This window comes from Danio rerio, chromosome 7 (assembly GCF_052040795.2).
Source record: "Danio rerio strain M-AB ecotype USA chromosome 7, GRCz13ab, whole genome shotgun sequence".
NCBI classification, from domain to species: domain Eukaryota; kingdom Metazoa; phylum Chordata; class Actinopteri; order Cypriniformes; family Danionidae; genus Danio; species Danio rerio.
The window spans coordinates 3,236,863-3,258,903 of NC_141027.1; the positions used below are offsets into that span (position 1 = coordinate 3,236,863).

General features: G+C 42.7%; 1 protein-coding gene and 1 long non-coding RNA gene across 4 annotated transcripts in view; one reads left to right on the forward strand and one right to left on the reverse strand.

Moving 5' to 3' along the window:
• Positions 1 to 4,486: 4,486 nt before the first annotated feature.
• Positions 4,487 to 20,871, forward strand: si:dkey-192d15.2. Of its 3 annotated transcripts, NM_001327827.2 has the most exon segments (10): positions 4,487 to 4,760; positions 5,191 to 5,250; positions 5,323 to 5,447; positions 5,559 to 5,649; positions 5,740 to 5,840; positions 15,313 to 15,396; positions 15,558 to 15,625; positions 15,705 to 15,749; positions 15,913 to 15,967; positions 18,680 to 20,868. In NM_001327827.2, coding segments are annotated over 9 exon segments (1,662 nt in total). In that variant the 5' UTR covers positions 4,487 to 4,760; positions 5,191 to 5,198; the 3' UTR covers positions 19,721 to 20,868.
• LOC147842925 (uncharacterized) overlaps positions 20,603 to 22,041 on the reverse strand; it is a 959,952-nt gene continuing 958,513 nt past the window's right edge. Inside the window, exon 8 of the long non-coding RNA XR_015495241.1 lies at positions 20,603 to 21,505. This is a non-coding gene — a long non-coding RNA (uncharacterized LOC147842925). The remainder of the gene's footprint in view (positions 21,506 to 22,041) is intronic.

A 22,041-nucleotide genomic window follows, 5' to 3' on the forward strand; every position in this document is an offset into this window, starting at 1 on the left:
CTGCAGAGGATCCGGAGCGTGGGACTGCGGAGGGCCTGGTGCGTGGAGCTGCAGTGGCCCTGGATCATGAGACATCGGAGGACCTGGAGAACTGTGGGCAGCCGGCAGGGCTGGAGGTTTGTGGGGAGCTGGCAGGGCGAGCTGTCTGGGTGGCGCCGACAGGGCGAGCTGTCTGTGTAGCGCCGGCAGGGCGAGGAGTCTGGGAGCTTGGATAGGGCGAGGAGTCTGGATGACGCCGGCAGGGCGAGGAGTCTGGATGACGCCAGTCGGGTGAGCTGTCTGGATGGCGCCGGCAGAGCGAGGAGCCGGGCTGGGACCGGCAAGGCGATGAGCCGGGCTGGGACCGGCAGGGCAAGGAGCTGTGGCCGTTCGGGAAGCTTAGGAGGCGGCGGCCACTCGGGAAGCTCAGGCGGCAGCCATTCGGGAAGCTCAGGCGGCGGCCACTCGGGAAGCTCAGGCGGCGGCCACTCGGGAAGCTCAGGCGGTGGCCACTTGGGAAGCTCAGGCAGTGGCATTTGGGCAACGACGTTGACTCTGGCTGCGGCGCAGGCTGCGGCGTCGACTCTCGCTGCGGCGCTGGCTGCGGCGTCAACTCTCGCTGTGGCCCTGGCAGCTCTGACAGCTCTGGAGGGTCTGGCAGTACTGGAGGATCTGGCAGCACTGGAGGGTCTGGCAGCTCTGGAGGATCTGGCAGCACTGGAGGATCTGGCAGCACTGGAGGATCTAGCAGCTCTGGAGATTGCCTTTCAGGAGCAGGAACAGACTTGGGACTGGAAGCCATCTTGTGAGCTGGCTGACTGGCTCCTCAATAAGTGGATTTAATGCATGTATGGGGAAATGTCTGGAAAACGCCATAATGACTGCACCTTACCTTCGCCTCCGATGAGAGGATAGCCAGGCATAGCGTGAGCGCTCCTGCATCATAGAGAGGCGTGGTCTTCTAACGTGATCCCTGGCCCTTACTTATCCCACTTCAAAGATTTATGGATTTAGATATATTTTTCGGGAGCTGCAAGCGTCTAGATAAGAAAAGTACGACAGTACGTTGGGAAGACGCTGTGGAGGCCACCTGCTACCCAATGGGGAGATATGATGGCAAAATATATGGACTAGCCCTGAAAAGGGGGATTACACATATAATAAGATGGTTAGCGGAGAGGGAAGACACGGGTCCACCTGTGAGGGGGGACTACACCGTGGCTGAATAAGCATATGGGATCATGCATAGCAGGCACCTATACCCAAAACGCGGGCTGTACAGCGGGCAGACCTACAACCTAATGGGCCAGCAAGTGATTCTGTAGGAATCTGCAGGGCTTACCTAAGCGGGGAACTTTACTGACAGATGAAAAAGCGCACGTATCTCCATGTTAGGGAGAATGGCGCAGCAAGCTTCTTTCAACACCTTAACCGAGTTGTTTCCTCAATCACCAATCACCGGCTCCACTCGCAGATTGTAAAACCTTGCAAATGTATTAGGTGTCCCTCTACAGCTCTACAGATGTCTGTTAGAGAGGCGCCGCATGCACGCGCCCAAGAGGATGCAATGCTCTGAGTGGAGTGTGCACGCACTCCTGGGGGACACGGCTCACCCTGGCTCTGGTAAGCGAGGAAGATGGCATCCACCATCTAGTGGGCCAACCTCTGTTTTGATACGGCACTTTCCTGCTGCCGACGGCCATATCAGACGAAGAGCTGCTCAGATGATATAAAGCTCTGAGTGCGGTCCAGATAAATGCACAAAGCGTGAACTGGACAAAGTAAGAAAAGGGCTGGGTCTGCCTCCTCCGGAGGCAGCGCTTGCAGGCTCACTACCTGGGCTTTAAACGGTGTGGTAGGAACCTTCGGCGCATATCCTGGGCGGGGTCTTAGGACAACATGAGAGTAATCTGGCCCAAATTCCAGGCACGAATCACTGACCGAAAATGCCTCTAGGTCCCTGACCCTCTCAATAGATGTAAACGCGACCAGCAGAGCTGTCTTCAGGGACAGAAATCTTAAAGATACTGAGTCAAGTGGCTCAAAGGGATCTGTATGCAGGCTTGTGAGACAGCGGGCGAAATCATAAGAGGGCATGAGAGGGGGGTGGGGTGGATTAATTCGCTTAGCAACCGGATGAAGAGGTTATGCCTTCCCACGGTGCTGCCAGCCACTGCATCATGATGAGCGGAGATGACAGCCACGTAATCTTGAGTGTGGAGGGCGAAAGCCTGCTCTCCAGCTTCTCTTGGAGGAAAGAATGCACAACACTGATCTGCCAATTTCGGGGGTCTTCTCTGTGGGAGACGCACCATTCAGTGAATAGACTCCACTTCAGGGCATAGGCGCGCCGCGTGGAGGGGGCTCTAGCGTGGTATTAACCACCGCAATCGGTAGGTTACTGTAACGTTCGCTTGCAGAACGTATTTTGGATAAGTGTGTGCGTTCGTTTGTATGTGGGTGTGTCATTTCATGCATGTGTTACAGGTACGAACGGCATTGGAGGATCCGCATTTCGTGCTGATGACGTTGGCCGCTGACGCTGGGTTTGCGCCACCAATCGCTGGTTGGCGTAGCGTTTAAAAACTGCCCAAACTGCAATGGCGATCTCTCTCTCTCTCTCTCTCTGTCTCTTTCCTTCTCGCCACTTCTTGCTCTTATTCTTTCTGTGAGTCTCTGTGAGGACAGTCTCTCTTGCGAGGGCTAGTCTGAGAGAATGTGTTTTGCTTGTTTAATGCTCTTGTCTAAAGTTTGCGATTTAACAATGCTTGTGAAATTGTCCAGTTAACTGACATGTTTAAGTGATGCCTCGGAGAGGTGTAGGGGTGAGTAAGTCGCGCGATATACATATACAACACTCAGATTGATATTTTGTATTAGTTCATTAGGTTCAGGAGAATGTGCTGTATGTTTTGTTTTTAGTTAGAGCAGTTTAGTTAAGACGTTTGGTACATTGAAGATGTTTCTTTTCATGCTTTTCTTTTCATATTTAGTTTAGTTTGGTGAAAACAGTTACTGAGTTTTGTTATATTTATTTCTTTGATTTAAGCACAATTCAACTACTTCCTCTCCCCCCAGGTAATTCATTATTTAATCATTGTAAATATTTTTCTTTCACTGTATAATATATTTTCACTGGTTTTCATTGGATATATGGGCAATAAATAATTGCAGTGATTATTTTATTCAGTTTATTTCTTTCTCCATCCGCTTGTCACACACATTAAACTAATGTATGTTATGTCATCTACTCCTAGTTTAATATTAACATCTAAAAGGACGTAACATATAATTGGGGGCTCATCCGGGATGTATTTAAATTATTTAAAATCTTAATTTAGTCCCGGATAATAGTTTTGTGTGTGTGTACTCGGATGGTGTAGAGAAAAAAGGAGAAAAACTGTGACAGTGAAATAGTATCATTTTCTCTCTTTGCAATTTTGGTATTTTGTTAGTAAGTAGGCTATTTGTGAGAATTTAGACAATGAGTACTTTTGATTTAGAAACATTTGTTGCTAATCCGACATTGGAAGTTTTTAAGTGATGTAGGAAAGACGATTTGTTGCAGATAGGTGAACACTATAGCATTCCTGTTGTGAGGCAGTCTTTAAAGCGCGAGGTTAAAGACGAGGTTTTAAAGCACTTGATTAAACACAAAATTTTAAATTTACCTGATGCGGATGGCGATAAGGCTGGTGCAGAGGCTGTAGAATACAGTCCTGATAATTTAGTGGATGCTGAGAAGGAGACGGGTGAGTATGCCGAGGTGGAGACAGAGGCAAAGACAGGCTTGCCGCCCTTCCATCCATTTTCCCCGACTTCAATTGAGTCTGGGGGTGATGCGAGGCTAAAGGTCCGCCTGGCTCGCATGCAGATTGAAGCTCAAGAGCGAGCTGAGACGCGCCATGCCGAGATGAAGCTGCGCCTGGATATCCGTAAATTGGAAATCGACGCGGAGACACAGGTAAAACTTAGACAGCTCGAGTTAGACTCGATGTAGGTTGGTTCTGGCCGATCTGTGCTGTTAAATCCTGTAAGTCCTGCTGCTAATGATAATTCGGCAAGTTTTTCTAGTGATGTTTCGTCTAGTGCTTTTGATATTAGTAAGCATATTGCTTTAGTGCCTCACTTCAGAGAATCCGAAGTGGATTCCTATTTTGCTGTTTTTGAGCGTGTGGCTGCCGCACTTCATTGGCCTAAAGAAGTTTGGTGTCTTTTGCTACAGTGTAAATTAGTCGGAAAGGCACAGGAAGTTTGTTCTGCTTTAACTTTGGAGGAGAGTTTGAAATATGATTCAGTTAAGAGCGCTATTCTCCGCGCATATGAGTTAGTGCCTGAAGCGTATCGACAACGTTTGCAAAAAATATAGTAATAATAATAATAATAATAATATTATTATTATTATTATTTCAGTTTCCCAACAAAATTAGTTGGATTAAAATAAAAAAAAAATAAAAAAAATAATAAATAAATACATTAGAAAAACATAATGAAATATGAAATTAGTTATCTTTTCAATTATTATCATATGCAAAGATATACAAATAAATAAAACTCAAAAATATACAAAACAATTAAACTCTTCCTGCTTCTAGTTCAGATGAAAAATGCAGCTTTTCAACATTTTCACTTTGTAGATGAGACCTGTCTGATTGGCAGGAAGGAGGGACTACTATACTATAGCAATGATAAAAGAGCAGGATTCAAAGCTGACTGTTCACACACTTCACTGCTGTGCATGACAAACTTGAACAGTATTTGAGTCTTGATTGAAATTCTAGGTAAGTTGAACAATTACAATTATTGTTACCATTTATGACTTGCAATTTTTTAATTCATTTCTAAAACTGTGAATACTTACTAAATACCTTACTAATATACATTCTTTTATTCATACATGGTTATAAAATGTACGTGTTTTGCATTTTAAATTCCATGGCTGAAAATTAAGTATTCTCATGTGGTTGTATTTATAATTTTTGTAAATCTCATTCTTAGATGTTAGGTTGTCCAAATGTCTGTACTGTATGTCTGTTTGAAAGAACGCAGTAAAGACAGATAATCAAACAGACAAAAACAAATACAAAAAGAACAATCAAAACTGATGGAAATTTTTACATCATAGACAGATCTTAAGTTGAATTTCTGCTCTTCAACATAAAGCAAGACAACTTAATTATGTACTGTATTTTAATTTCCATTTTCCCACAGCATCAAAAATGAGCACTTTAATCCAAAACGTTGGCAGCAATGATATCAGAAAAACAGCAGGTGAGTATAAACATTATTAGTTTTGATAATGCTCAAGAACACAGTAATTTCCATTTTAAATCCTGATTGTAGAAGTGCTGGAAAAACATGAATTCACCATAGAAAAGGAACTTGGACGAGGGACTTCAAGACGAACATTTCTGGTGAAAAACACAGATGGAGATCTTTTCGTGGTCAAAGAGGTCAACTACAGAGATGTGAGTACAATCAAAGAAGTATTACTGTAATGACCAAAGTGTTGAGAGATATTGTATTATGACTTTATTAAGATGCCATTTTTAGTCACAGATGATATTTGTTCTCTACAGAATGAGACTCTCAACAGAGTCAAAAATGAAGTCAGCATCCTGAACAAGCTTCGCCATGGATATATTGTGACTTATGAGGACTCATTTGAAGGTATGGCGGTTTAAATTATAGAAAAAGCCTTGTTATTACTGGCTATGTATTGTGTGTATTATTAAACCATGTTAATGTATTTGGATACAGAATCTGAAAATTTTTACATTGTTATGGAGTACTGTGTCAAGGGAGATCTCAGCAAAATTATGAAAGCGCAGAAAAATGTAGGGATGTTTGAAGAAAAACAGGTGAGAGTCTACTACTTTAAATCTAGGACATTCTGCTTTAACACATGTGGATCAATTCTTTTGTTCCAAAACAGGGATTAAAATTGTTACAGTGTTGCTCTTTGTTCTTGGTGCGGTTCACTTTCACATGGCAAAGTTTCTAAACAGACCAAAAGAGCTAAAACAAGTCAAGTGCGAGTAAACTCACCTCACATTGGTCAGAGTTTCATGGTTAATTTTGCAGAGTCCTGCTCAGCTAATCATGCATCCCTGTTTTAATTTATAACCATGAGCAATAAGACAAAATAAGCGAAAAGCTGTGCTTTAATTTTGAATGGTGACAGACATCATCACCAAATACAAATCAGAGGTAAGACTTTGTCATACATAGCCGTTGGCTAGAAATATGCCTTATAGGCTTTAATTATAGAGAGAAATAACTGATAAATCAAGACTGCAGTTTAGTCAATTTTCCTAACAATTAAACAGCTCTCGTTGATAGTTAACATGCTTTCACTTTCGACATGAAAGCACATTTACCAGTAGGAATGACCTCCCGCCAAAACTCATAAATCTCTCTTCATATAGCCGTATGCCTATAACATATACATAATACACTGTAATATAGCCTGGCTCAAATTGTATTGCTTTCTCACTAGAGTTGATCTGCTCCAGAGTTCGTTTCTATCGAGCTAAGACCACCTCATTCAGGCGATCTCGGACCGAATGTTTTGGTGCGGATCTGAGCGAGATTCCTGGATTCACACATGCCAACTGTGGAAAGGCACCAGCCTCCGAAACAAAAGTCTAGGTGTGAAAGCACCCACAAAATAGCTAAAGTGAATTCAGACATTCTCTTATTGCTTTTGCGCCCTGTGCTTTAAACTTTGCGCCTGGATCGATAAATTAGAGCCTTAAATTAAAACTATATTTGATGTTTTTATGAGCAGTGCCGGAGCACAATGGGAGTGTGAAAATTCCAATGCTCTGATTTGTGTCTGGCTTGTTTCCAAAGCAGAATACATTTTAGAAAGTTCTGCTTTTGTGGCATCTTTCTCCACTTTTGCAAATAGACTGAGGTGTTTATGACACAGACAATTAGCATCCTTACTTTTGAAATCTGACTGAAGATATCGCTTCATCCAGTAAAGCCCAGAGCAGCACTAAAACTCAAAGGAAGCTATTTCAAATTCACCTGTCAGAAAAGAGGAAACGAGAACTTAAGGATACAGTTGCAGAATTTAGTGTTCTTGACTTGAGGACTGTGAACACTGTAAAAGGCAAATATTTTTAAAGAATCAGTACTTTTAGAATTTTAATGGTTTAATTTATAGAATTAAATATGCAATATAAAATTAATTCATTTAATTCACAAATATGTCCCTTAGTTTTATTTTTTTTTTATGAATATATTTTTTTAAATAATTGATGATCACGGCAAAACAACGGCGGTGGTGTGAGAGGACGCTGGCGCAACGTGGCTGCCGCTTCTCCACCAGAATTTTGCAAGTTTTAATTATTGATTTTAGTGTTTTTAGATGTGGTCTTTTAAATGCCGTTTTACACACCATACTGCATCTTTTTTGAATGAAACTGGAGCTGAGTATAGCTGCAGGTGCCTGGTTTATTACTGCGACCTGTGAGGAACGTTCTGGTGGCTAGCATGCGGCTAAGATACTTTCTTTTTCTTTTTCTGGTTTATATTGGAGTACCTGACAAGGCCTATCGTGAAATATGATCTGGATTTTCTGTGTACTTGTGAAACCTGACATCAGACAAATGACTATTTTAACCTAAATATGTGCACTCTGCCAAGCTACACATATTTAGAGCATCCTCGCGCCACCGGCAGAGGTGGTGGCTTAGCTGTCATTTACCGTTCTGACACGACTGTAATTGAGGTAACATTGCCTCGTTTTACAACTTTTGAATGTCTGGTGTTCAAATTGACTGGTACTTCATCTGTTCTCATTTTAAACATCAATCGTCCTCCAAAACCCTCTCCGGAATTCTTTTCTGAATTTACAGACGTTTTGACATTTACTAGTGCACTCTGCCCAGCTCTACTTTTAACTTGTGACTTAAATTTTCATGTAGAGAATGCTGACTGTACTCAAGCCTCATGTTTATTGGACATACTTGACTGTTTTCATTTTCCAACACATAAATGGGGTCACACACTAGACTTGGTATGCACTTCTGGAGTAAAGATCTAACCACCCAAAGCGATTACAGTGCCATTCAGCGATAATAAATTTATCACGTTTGATCTGTACACAACACCATCTCAGACCACTTTCAAACGAACTATTGTTTTGAGGAAACTTGATGATGTCAACACTGACCAGCTGAATCTATTGAAGGTTTACCTATCATGTCCACAGCTAATCAGTATAATGATGTTTTTAAATTTGCTCTTGACGACTTCGCTTCTCTGAAAAGTCAAGAGGTTTTATTTAAAAGGTCATCCCTGTGGTTTACACAGGAACTACGAAAAATGAAAGTTGCAAAAAGGCAATTGGAGCGAAAGTATAGCAAATCTGGTTTAATAATACACAAACAAATGTTTGAACAGCACCAAACTGAGTATCATAATGCTCTGAATGTTGCAAAAAGGGAATATTACTCCCGCATCATCTGCAGTCACAGTTTCAATTCTAGAATTATCTTTAGAACAATTAATAATTTCACTGGACCTCCCAAAAAATTCACCTTTGCATCTGATGAGATCTGTAATGAATTCCTAGACTTTTTCACAACTAAGGTTGATAACATTTTCACTCCTTCATTGCCTGTTAAGCAAATTCTCTGCATGTTGAGCTTTTATCTTCTCCTCTCTCAGCTCCGAGTCTCTCATCTTTTAATGCGGTTGATGATACTCTCATTGCAAAGACTGTTATGTCAATGACTTCAACATCCTGCATACTAGATCCTTTTCCAACCTCTGTTTAAAAAAAAAATAAAACTTTATCACTATTTGTGCCCCATATCACAGCTATTGTGAATGCTTCACTCAGTACGTGGTCAATAGAAACCACTGCTGTTACGCCAACTCTTAAAAAACCTGGCTGTGACTGCTTATAACTTATGAAGCCTTCTTTTAATATGTATTTTTTATCATTACTATCGTTCTTTTTTGTGTATTTCATGTTCTTCTGTTTTGAAACTCTTTTTAGCGCTTTGAGTCAGAAAAGCACAATATAAATAAAATTTATTATTATTATTATTATTAAAAAGTCAGTTTAATATCAATGACAACATTCTTGCCAAACAAAATACATAAATAGCTGCTGACCCTTTTTATTCTTTCGTTCTTGCCCTTGGATTAACTTTCACTTTCATGATGCAATTGTCTGTGTTCACATAATAAGTTACTATTGCTGAGAAAATACCTGCTGTGTGCAAGTAAGGTTCCCCTTCGGGTGGGGAACTCCAATGCTATTAAAGGATTTGAATTTAGAAATCCACGAATGGGAGGATTCGGTTCAGAAGCCGCTTGTCTGAAAGAGTTTTGAACGGGCCAATGAAAGCCAATGAATTGGCAGCGTAAACTTGCGCAGGTGTGTTTCATTGCCAATTAACCCAGCATATAAGCACACCTGGAGCGAGCAGACGCCATCCTTTTCACTTCAGAGACTTTCTGATCGAGTCGATGAGGGTTCCTCCTGCTGTGATCCAGCGATGCCGAGTGAACGAGAGCATTCTCCCGGTCCAGAGTGTGTACAAGCAGCGGCAGACGGTCGAGCTGGGTTTCTCCCTTGCCTGGCGTTCTTTGGGTCCGGTCCTCCAGAGCGGTGCGTATAAAGTTGCAACTTCACAAAGAGAGCAACACAGTCGTGCAGCACGTCCTTTTCAGGACGGCGCTCCGACTGTGCGTTTCTGCATGCGGTGGTTTTCTGTCCTCGCATGATGGGCACGGGCACTGCGTTGCATGCCTGGGGGATCCAGCATGTTAATGCTCTGCTCGCGGGCAGTTCATGTCGTCATTGCGATGCCATGACTGTTGCGCAGTAAAGATCGCGGCTAGCCTTTGCAAAAGGGCAAACCACCCCAGTTGTCCCCTGCTCTGCAGCGGGCACTAGGGCAGATCTGAGGGTTTCAGCAAGAGATAATACTTCGCCCACGGGCCTGCGGACCTCCCGCTCCTCCAGGTGCTCCATCCAAGCTTCGGGCGGGGGAAGTGATCCGTCTAACAGATGGTAGCCCTTACGCTCGATGACACCGGAGACCAGATGTCCACCGCAGCATCGGAGGGTGTGCTTACATTGTCCGATGATGATCCAGACCCGCTCGCCCCCTCCGGGCAGGTGAGCGCTGTCAAAACGGATCCTGAAATGGACATGTTAGCCTTGCTTTCCCAGGCTGCTTCGGCCGTGGGTTGGAGATGGTTTATCCCACAGCTCCGTGGCCGGACCGACTAGAGCGGCGTCCCCTTCTTCACGGAGGTGCACAGTAGGCTCACGCGGTCTTGAAGGGCACTTTTTTCTGCTCGTGCTGCGTGTCCCTCCACCCTCACCACTCTTGACGATGGAGCGGCCAGGGGGTATGTGGCGATTCCTCAGGTTGAGTGTGCGATGGCGGTCAATCCGCGCGGTGCCTCTTCTTGGCGGGGTCCGCCTCGTCTTCCATCCAAAGCCTGTAAGTTATCTGCCTCCCTCGAAGGTAGAGCTTACAAGGCTGCGGGTCAGGCTGCTTCCGCCTTGCATGCGATAGCCACCTACCAGCGCTACCAAGCGCAGGCGCTGGCCGAGCTGCACGAGGGTGGGACCAACCCAGGCTTATGAGCTTCGCATCGCAGCTGACTAAGCTCTTCGGACTATTAAGTCCGCTGCATGCTTTGGGGAGGATGATGTCCACACTAGTGGTCCAGGAGCGCCACCTCTGGCTAAAGCTTGGCTGATATGCGCGAAGTCGACAAAGTCCACTTTCTTGACTCCCCCATATCCCAAGCTGGCCTGTTCGGCGACACCGTCTGTGAATTCACCTAGGAATTTGAGGCGGTGAGAGAGCAGTCTGATGGGTGATGTCACCTTTGGCGGCGCCGTAAGCCCGCTCCGTCTGCTGTACCATCCATATCTGCTCCTAGCCGAAGGCGCCCGCCTACAAGAGCTGCACCGCCCCCGCACACGCCTCTGGCGAAGCAGGCGCGTCGAGCACCTCGGAAGCCTGCCTGCCTCGGAAGCCCCTGCCCAGAACGCCGCTAAGTCAAGCAACGGACCGCGAAGCGTCCCTGGGACAGGTCATCTGGAGAACTGGAGAGGGAACTTGCTCTTTCCTCACTGGAGGGCAGGGCTCATACGCACAGTTGGACTCGACTATGCGATTCAGTTCACGAAACGGCCCCCCAAGTTCACGGGTGTGTATTTCACCAGGGTCAACCCCCTGTCTTGGTTGCAATCGAGCCGGTCCCTCCAGCCGAGATGGAGAGCGGGTTTTACATCCCGTACCTCATCATACCCAAAAAGAGCGGTGGGTCACGGCCAATCCTAGATCTGCGCGTTTTGAACCGCTGTCTGCACAAGTTGCCGTTCAGAATGCTCACGCAGAGGCGTATCCTCCGATGCGTTCGTCCTCTGGATTGGTTTCTAGCCATACCCTGAAGGACGCGTATTTTCATGTTTTCATTCTTCCACGCCACCGCCAATTTCTGCGGTTTGCGTTTGAGGGTCGAGCGTGGCAGTACAAGGTCCTCCCCTTCGGGCTCTCTCTGTCTCCGCGGGTCTTCACCAAACTCGCGGAGGGTGCCTTAGTGGCCCCTTCGGCTCGCGGGCATCCGCATACTCAATTATCTTGATGACTGGCTGATTTTAGCCCACTCGCGGGAGCATTTGATTATGCACAGAGACAAGGTGCTCCGGCACCTCCGCCTGTTGGGGTTGCAGGTCAACCGAGAAAAGAGCAAACTTGCCCCTGTGTAGAGGATCTCCTTTCTCGGGATGGAGAATACGGGCACACACAGAGTCTCTGTTACTGCGCTGTGTTGCCGCGCCCTCAGCCCTTGGAACGACCCCTCGCTCCTGCAGGCTGGTGTATCTCTGGGATAGGTGTCCAGTCATGTTGTTGTTTCAACGGATACTTCCAACACAGGCTGGGGGGCCGTGTGTTGCGGGCAGGCAGCTGCGGGCCTATGGAAGTGTGCCCAGTTGCATTGGCATATCAATCGCCTAGAGCTGTTGGCAGTGTTCCTCGCTCTCCACCGCTTTTTTTCGATGCTGGAGCAGCAACACGTGCTGGTCAGGACGGACAGTACGGTGGCGGCAGCATATGTCAACCATATGGGGGGTATGCACTCTCGCCGCATGTCTCAGCTCGCCAGCTCCTCTGGAGTCACCCACGGCTGAAATCGCTGCGCGCCATTCACATTCCAGGTATGCTCAACCATGCAGCTGAATACACTCTGGAGAATGGAGACCCCACCCCGAGTCTGTCCAGCTGATATGGACGCGTTCGGGGAGGCCCAGACCAATCTGTTTGCTTCCCCCGATCGCTCATTGTCAGTTGTTCTTTCCCTGACCGAGTGCTCTCGGCATGGAGGCACTGGCCCACAGCTGGCCTCGGGGCATGCGCAAGTATGCGTTTCCCCCAGTGAGCCTGCTCGGGCAGTTACTGTGCAAGGTCAGGGAGGACGAGGAGCAGGTTCTGCTAGTTACGCCCCTCTGGCCCAACCGGACCTGGATATCAGAGCTCTCCCTCCTTGCGACGGCCCTCCCCTGGCAGATCCCTTTGAGACAGGACCTACTCTCTCAGAGACAGGGCACCATCTGGCACCCTGGCCCCGATCTCTGGAACCTCCACGTGTGGTCCCTAGACGCGAGGAAGACCTAGGTAACCAACCATCTGCGGTGGTTGATACCATCACTCAGGCTAGAGCCCCCTCCACGAGGCGCGCCTACGCCCTGAAGTGGAGTCTATTCACTGAATGGTGTGTCTCTCGCAGAGAAGACCCCCAAACTTGCCAGATCAGTGTTGTGCTTTCTTTTCTTCAAGAGAAGCTGGATAGCAGGCTGTCACCCTCCACGCTCAAGGTTTACGTGGCCGCCATCTCCGCTCATCATGATGCAGTAGCTGGCGGCACCGTGGGAAAGCATAACCTCATCATTCGGTTCCTCAGAGGCGCTAGGCGAATTTATCCAACTCGCCCCCCTCTCATGCCCTCTTGGGATCTCGCCCTCGTTCTCACGAGCTTGCGCACAGATCCCTTTAAGCCACTCAAATCAGTATCCTTAAGATTCCTGTCCCTGAAGACAGCTCTGCTGGTCGCGTTGGCCTCCTTTAAGAGGGTCGGGGACCTGGAGGCATTTTCAGTCAGTGACTTGTGCCTGGAATTCGGGCCGGATTACTCTCACGTTTTCCTGAGACCCCGCCCGGGTTATGTGCCCAAGGTTCCTACCACTCTCTTTAGAGACCAGGTAGTAAACCTGCAAGCGCTGCCCCCAGAGGAGGCAGACCCAGCCCATTCCTTACTTGTCCAGTTCGCGCCCTGCGCATCTATGTGGACTGTACTCAGTACTTAGATCATCTGAGCAGCTCTTTGTCTGTTATGGCGGTCGGCAGCAGGGAAGTGCCGTATACAAAGATTATCCCACTGGATTGTGGAGGCCATTCATTTGCTTATTTGAGCAGAGGTGAGCCGTGTTCCCCGGTAGTGCGTACACACTCCACTCGAAGCGGTGCATCCTCTTGAGCGCGTCCATGCGGCGCCTCTCTAACAGACATCTGTAGAGCTGCGGGCTGGGCGACACCCAACACATTTGCAAGACTTTACAATCTGTGAGTGGAGCCGGTTTTCTCAAGGGTATTAGGTAACCATTGGTGAGTGAGGAAACATCTCGGTAGGGTGTTGTAACACGCTTGCAGTGCCATTTTCCCTAACACGGAGAGATGTGTACCTTCTTATCTGTCAGTAAGTTCCCCGTCAGGTGAGCCCTGCAGATTTCTCCATGGCCCCCAGCACTGACTCAGCGGAGGAGTCACTTGCTGGCCTATTACGTTGTAGGTCTGCCCGTTGGTCAGCCCGCATCTTGGGTATAGGTGTCTGCTATGCGTGATCCCCACTAGGCGATCCCATATGCTTATTCCGCCACGGTTCAGTCCCCCCTCTTGGGTGGACCCGTGTCTTCCCTATCTGCCAACCACCTTCTTATGTGCACTCCCCCTTCTTAGGGCTAGTCCATATGTAATTGCCATCTTTTCTCCCCCACTGGGTGCGGATGGTCTCCGCAGCGTCCTCCTTATCGGGATTGCACGCTTCCCAACGTACTGTCATATTTCCTAAAATTATCTAGACGCTAGCGATTCCAAAAAAATATAGCCAATCCATAAAACTTCCTTTGAAGTGGGATAAGTTAAGGCCAGGGACACGTTGGAGGACCGCGCCCCCCATGAGGTGGGTGTGTCACACTTGCTTGACTAACCTCTCATCGGGGGCGTTGGTAAGGTGCAGTCATTATGGCGTTTCCATAGTTCTCCCATTCGTGGATTTCTAAATTCAAATCCACTAATAGCATTGGAGTTCCCCACCCGAAGGGGACACTCAGGTTACAGAAGTAACGCTTCGTTCCAGGAGGAGGGGAACGGAAATGCTATTTACCATCGCCATAATGACTGTCCCTTAGCTGTTAGCAAGTCTCTTCAGCTTAAAAGGATGGTGTTTGCTCGCTCCAGGTGTGCTTATATGCTGGGTTAATTGGCAATGAAGCACACCTGTGCAAGCTTACGCTGCCAATTCATTGGCTTTCATTGGCCCGTTCAACTCTTTCAGAAAAGCGGCTTCTGAACTGAAACCTCCCATTCGTGGATTTCTAAATTCAAATCCAATAATAGCATTTCCGTTCCCCGAAGGGTTACTTATGTAACCTGAGCATTTCTTTTGGCTTAAGTTCCTCATTTAACTCGTCCTGCTTTTTCTTTCAGCAGACCTCAGCGCGCTGTGAGATTATTATAGTTTGTACTGTAGGGGCGTACTGCATTTATTTTTTGGTTCGATTTAAATATTGTTACACTCCTAAATGACTAGAATACCTAAAATGAACAGTATCCTCTCCCAGTAACTTGTACTTTGGAACTATTAACACCCAAAACTTGTTCATAATTATTAATTGCTACTTATGTTGTGAACATCTATTCCTGATTGTGCCTTATTTCTTTTTAAATTAGCAATTGTATCAAATAAATTACAGGGACTGTGTTTTTTGTTCTTTGAAAAATCTTTATCTTGAATATAAACAGAAGGTATACCGAAAACTTTGCAAACTCTGAAAATCTCAAAAGGATAATTTTGTCTAATGAACACTAAAGAGGACATTTTGAAAAATGTTGCTAAGAAAACAGATGGTGGTATTTATTGAGGTCTAAACTAGGAAAAAAGTCAGGGAAGTCAATGCTGCCATTCAACTGTTTGCAGTAAAAGTTGCAACCATTTAGAATACAGAAATATAATTGAGAACGAGATAAAATAAGAATGACCTTTTTCCCTTGTATCATTTGTGTACAGATCCTTGACTGGCTGGTTCAGATTTGTCTGGCTCTGCAGTATATCCATGAGAACAATGTTCTTCACAGAGATGTAACGCCTCAGGTGTGTACTGTAAAGGCTCAGTGATTTATTTGTCACCAAAGCAAAGTGTATCATTTACATTTACATTTAGTTATGTGAGGACAAATGAGGACAAGGAAGCAATTTACACAACTATAAGAGAAACAATGAATTTTTATAAGATTTCTGTTCTCATTCCATAGAATGTTTTCCTCACTGAAGATGGCTACATCAACCTAGGAGATTTTGGATGTGCAAAAGAGCTAAGCAGGTGAAATAAATTGTTAACAAGAAATTTTACATTTATTTGATTTGTTTTAATTTAACATATTTGATTTGTCTTTTTTCAGTCCAGTCTGTCCAGAAGTTTATCAACAGAGATACAATTCTAAAAGGTAACTGTTTTGTGGTCAATCTGTATTTTTAATAATATTTTTATAGTATTTTATACAATACAATCAAAGTTTATGGAGGACAATTACTCAGATTGAAGTTTTAGTCATACAAAACAACATTTATTTTTATGTAATTCAAGTATCTAACTTAAACTTTGTTTAGTGATATTTGGTCATTTGGATGGCTGCTCTATGATCTCTGCATGCTGGATGTGTGGGTGAGTACATTTCTTTCTTTCTTTACGGTCTTTCTTTCTTTATGGTCTTTATTTCTTTACTATCTTTCTTTTTTTTACTGTCTTTTTTTCTTTCTTTATTGTCTTTCTTTCTTTACGGTCTTTTTTATGGTCTTTCTTTCTTTCTTTACTGTCTTTCTTTCTTTCTTTTCTGTCTTTCTTTCTTTCTTTTCTGTCTTTCTTTCTTTATGGTTTTTCTTTACTATCTTTCTTTTAATCTTTACTGTCTTTCTTTAGTGTCTTTTTTTACTGTCTTTTTTTCTTTTTTTACGGTCTATTTCTTTACTGTCTTTCTTTATGGTCTTTCTTTCTTTATTTCTTTACAGTCTTTTTTCATTCTTTACTGTCTTTCTTTATTTATGGTCTTTCTTTCTTTACGGTCTTTCTTTCTTTCTTTACAGTCTTTCTTTCTTTCTTACTTTACGGTCTTTCTTTACTGTCTTTCTTTCTTTGTGGTCTTTCTTTACAGTCTTTTTTTCTTTCTTTACGGTGTTTTTTTCTTTTGTTACGGTCTTTCTTTCTTTATGGTCTTTCTTTACAGTCTTTTTTCTATCTTTACTGTCTTTCTTTCTTTACGGTCTTTCTTTCTTTGCGGTATTTCTTTCTTTCTTTCTGTACGGTCTTTACGGTATTTCTTTCTTTCTTTATGGTCTTTCTTTACGGGCTTTTTTTCTTTACGGTCTCTTTCTTTATGGTCTTTCTTTCTTTACGGTCTTTCTTTCTTTCTTTCCTTCTTAACGGTCTTTCTTTCTTTACAGTCTTTTTTCTTTCTTTATGGTCTTCTTTCTTTCTTTACAGTCTTTTTTTATTTCTTTACTGTCTTTCGTTTTTTCTTTCTTTATCGTCTGTCTTTCTTTACAGTCTTTTTTCTTTCTTTACTGTCTTTCTTTCTTTCTTTACTGTCTTTCTTTTTTTCCTTACGGTCTTTTTTCTTTCTTTCTGGTCTTTCTTTCTTTACTGTCTTTCTTTTTTCTTTACGGTCTTTCTTTCTTTCTTTCTGTTCTTTCTTTACGGTCTTTCTTTCTTTACAGTCGTTTTTTCTTTCTTTACGGTCTTTTTTTTCTTTTTTATGGTCTTTCTTTCTTTCTTTCTTTACAGTCTTTTTTTCTTTCTTTACTGTCTTTCTTTCTTTGCGGTATTTCTTTCTTTCTTTCTTTACGGTCTTTCTTTACTGGCTTTTTTTCTTTACGGTATTTCTTTCTTTCTTTATGGTCTTTCTTTCTTTACGGTCTTTCTTTCTTTCCAGTCTTTTTTTCTTTCTTTACGGTCTTTTTTTCTTTCTTTACTGTCTTTCTTTCTTTACTGTTTTCTTTCGTTATGGTCTTTTTTCTTTCTTTACCGTCTTTCTTTCGTTATGGTCTTTTTTCGTTCTTTACTGTCTTTCTTTCTTTTTTACGGTCTTTCTTTCCGCTCTTTCTTTCTTTCTTTCTTTCCGGTCTTTCTTTTCTTTCTTCATGTTGTTGTATGAAACATTAAGGCCATGACGTTGATTTCTGGTAATTGTATGAATTGAAACTAATATGAATAAAAACTAAGCATTAACGGCATTGTCAGTCACAAAGATTTTGGCCACAGGTCTTGCTAGAGTTTTTCAAATAAAATGGTCTTTAAATGTGTTAACCTGCCTAGAAACCAAGTGGCAACATCCCAATTTCCCTCGTGAAGACAATACAGAAGTAACTGAAACTCATGGACTTGCCTTTTGGGGGCTGGCTCCATAAACTCTAAATGTTCACTGACAGCAATGCTAAATTGGACAATTTTACCGATAAAGACATGTTTACAGCCTAGTAAAAAAGATGATTATGGTGTATAGCTAATATTACCCTTCATGGCAACTGTGAGGGGGTGATTTTTTTTTTAATAACTCATCCGTTTTGTTTATATTAGATTATAGTAAGTCTGCATAAATAAGGGTATGGCCAATTGAGTGACAGCTAGGTCTCGCTGGTTGCCATCACCTCACTTCAGCTGATTCCGGCTGATTAGCTGATGAACCTGGCATAAACATGCTTTGAGCACCTAATTATGGTCACAAACCACTTAAGTTGCCTCTATTTCCCAAGTGAGTGAAATTATATGCTTATATAACAAACAATTTTTTTTTTTATTTTATTTAGGATCATTTATCATTTATAATGTTCTTCAGAGCTGTAATGCGCTATATAATCTGACAGATTGATTAGCTTTAGGCTCTAGATCAGTCATCTGAAGCATTGGCATACAGTGTTATGCCTGGATTTCATCAGTAGTCCTGCATTTACTAACACAGACTATATCTGAAGTGTTTAGAGGTAATTCGCGTTTTCCTATTATAGAAATAAGAACAATGTTTAGAGGCTTAAAGCATTACAACAGTGTTTTTAAAAGACTAAACACTTTATTGATATAGTATACAGCCAAGCACATGTGGTCAGAAGTATTAAGTGTTTCTCCCATAGGAAAGCCTGTCTAAGCAAAATGCTTGTAGGCATCTGTAGCTCCATTCAGGAGCCACCCTTGTTTAGTAACCCTTGTTCAGTGTGATGAAGGTTGGCCAAGCCTACTTGTAGTTTCATGTGCATTCCTCAGAAACCTATGGGTGACATCACAGATGCTACATCCGTATTTTTTATGTCCTATGATAGAAACTAAAATACAGCATGCAGAGGATATCAAGATTAATCAGACTTTCATTTGTGCTTTATCTGACAGTCAAACAAAACAGAGCGCCGTCGCCTACATGACAACAGCATGGCAGGAAACACCCCTGAAATCTCAGAGATGTACTCGTTGGATCTACAGATACTCATCAAACAAATGCTCAGCTGTGACCTTAAAGACAGACCTTCAGCTGAGGAGATTCTAGCTGAACCATTCCTGAAAGAGGCAGTAAAGAGAAACAAGAGAATATCAATAGAGCTGGAACAAACGTTCATCAGAGCTCTCAATGCCTTCAATAAGGCGTATAATGCACACTACAGAGATTTTAAAGCTTTAGTTGATGAGTGGGGGGAAACAACAGATTCACTAGAAGATATGCATTATAGTACCACAGCAGGCAGTCTGACAGGAGCAGCGATTGGGACAGCAGGAGGAATCACTGCAGTGGTTGGTGCAATTCTGGCACCTTTCACTTTCGGAGCGTCTCTGATTGTAGCAGGAGTTGGTATTGGAGTTGGAGTTGCAGGTGGAGTAACAGGAGCTGCTTCTAACATTACCAAAACAGCAAGAGACAAATCACTCCGCCAGAAGATTGAAAAACTGATGCAGGACTATCAAAGTGTGAGCACACCAATTCTTGACTCACTGAAAACAGTGAGGAGGGTAATGAGAAAAATCATTAAGTTCCAAAGTTTTGTTTCAAACTCAACTTTCAATAATGTGCAAATGGGATTGAGGTTAGGCAGGACCACAGTAGCTGGTGTCACAGAATTCATTACTCTTGGAATGCTGGCAAGTTTCGGCAGGATTGCTGTTCAGTCTGCCAATATAGGACGAGTAGTAGCAGCAGCTTCAGGTGTGTTGAGTGGAATATTAGTCATTGTTGACGTCGTCTTCATAGTGAAAGACTCCAGAGAGATTCATGAGATGAGACAGCACTGGAGAAATGATGATCCTGATAAGGTCACATCAGATGTACTCAAGTCAATTGCACAGATGAGGAAAACATACAAAGAGCTCTGCACTGTGTTGCAGGACATTCACAAAACAAGAGAGGAACTGAATAGTCATATTAGCCAGAGCAGAGATTAGAAAGCTTAAACACAAAATAACAAAGACTAATGCAGGACTTTGTCACTTTGGTCTTGTGTTTTCTTGTTTTGGTGGCAGAGTCCGGCCACTTGTCCTGTCCTGAATGCACTGTTGAAGTTCCCTCAGGTTGTGCACTCATTTCTCTTGTCTTTGTTTTTAAAGAGAGCATGCAATCTTGGGTGAGCTTGAGCTGTGCATTGTTTTGTTTCTGTTTTAGCAACAGGTTCTTGGGTAACCTTGAGTTATGTGTCCTTGATCTTGTTTTGTCATTTGTGTTGGTGTGGGGTTCAATGTCACTATCAGTGTCTTTTGTGAGTGCATATTTGTGAGTGCATGGCCGGGAGTTTACATGTACCATGTCCTGTCCTGTGGATGATGTGACAAGCTCCATTGAGTGAATTTTGTCTGACATTGCATCACTGAGACTACATGTCTCAGCTTGCACATGCCAGTCTGCAGTCAGATACTATTGGGTTTGGTGGGTGGTGGTGTTGTTAGTGTCACACACGGCTCAAGGTTGCATGCAGCCATGTGCTTCCGTGTTGCATTTTGTGTGAGTATGCAGCTGATGAGTGATTTCATGTGGTTTTATGTGGCACGTGGTTTCGTTTTGGAATATATACTTTTCTTCTTTATACACAATGTAAGTTCTGGGCAGATATAAATAATGGGACAGATGTTTAACAAGAAGAGGACCGTATACATATCTACTGACCACAATACAGTGATGTTAAAAGAGCAAGAAGCCATTTTTGCAAAACATTATATTACTCTTTTTCACAATATCAAACCTCTTAAGAACAGGTAAAATAATTCACTGACTTCAATTATTAGAAATTTAATGTCATTTTTATTATTTTTTTTATAATTATTATTTTGTTTGTGTGTATTTAGAAAATGAAGTTCTAGTTTCTATTTACTTGTTGATTCTTGAATTTTATAACAATATAAACTGTCAGCACAAAAATGTCTAAATAAATCAACTTAAAACTTCTTACTGCAGTGTAATAAAATGTCGATTTTCAGTAAATATTGTTTATTTGTTTATTAACAATTTACTATTGTTTAAATGAATGACAAATTAAGCAACTGAAGAGATTTAAAGGCTGCGTTTCATTGTTCATTAAAAATGCATTATGCTGTGACACAAATGAGTGGTCTTAACTTTTTTTCCAAAGCATTTCCAGAGTTCAACGCTAAGAATTTTATCTACTGGTCTGATCGGGCCAGTGGTTGAGATTTTTACTTGCCCTGCCAAAGTTTTCACTGGCCCCACCAAATAAATACATAAATAATAGCTATTTCTTAGCCACTTTATTTTAAATAATGTGGCAAAATAATGTCTATAAATCTAGAATTAAAACATTTTAAAAATGTTAATAAATGTATAATAAGCCAAATTTAGGATTTTATGCAAACGAAAGAGCAGTATAGAAAATGTGCTGGTATTTTATTGCAATTCTAATTGTGACGGTGAGGAAATTTCCCCACCGGTTAATCGACATGTAATACCGGTATCATCGTGGGAGTGGGCGTTTCTTCATTTCCTCTTTTTTCTGCTTTTAAATAGCTTATAAATGCGTGCGTATAATACTTTCACTTTCAGTTTTGCGGAAGTTGCCAATTCGGCGTCAATTGTTTGAATGGACGAAAAGGAAACTACAAAAAAAATCCCTGTTATTAAACAAAACATAACTTTTATTAACATAAGGAATAAAACACAACAATGCTACAGGCTGAAAAACCTGTGGAAGTTGTAACCATACAAATAACAACCATAAATGCCTATATTACATATCAACAGCTTAGTCCTTATGAACAATCCGAACAATAACGAATCTACAGGCTATTGAAGAATAAACCGAATATGAAATATGATCCCTGCATAATGATCACAACTAAACAAGCGAGCACTCATTTTATATTTAAACTATATTAAAAAAATGTTAAGAATTGGAACATTATGTAAAAAATCTAAAGACTACAGGCTAAAAAAAAGCGCCTCGTCAGAGCTAAACATCACCGCACACTTGTCAGTTTACAGCTTCTGTAAAGATCAGACAACACAAACTCAATAAACAACATGTAAATGTATAAATATTTCGATAAGTATTGTTATGGAATATTAATAACTATATGATCTTGCATTTTGGTTTTATCGATACAGCTTTGATCTCTCTTACAAGCGGCAGTTACAGGCGCAGCATAAGGGCGTCTCACACTGTAAGTGGCGGAACACAGCACTGGCAAGACGTTTTATTTTTATTTTATTTGTTGCAGATTTGCACGTTGTTCCTTTTAAAAAAATACCTTTTATTTTT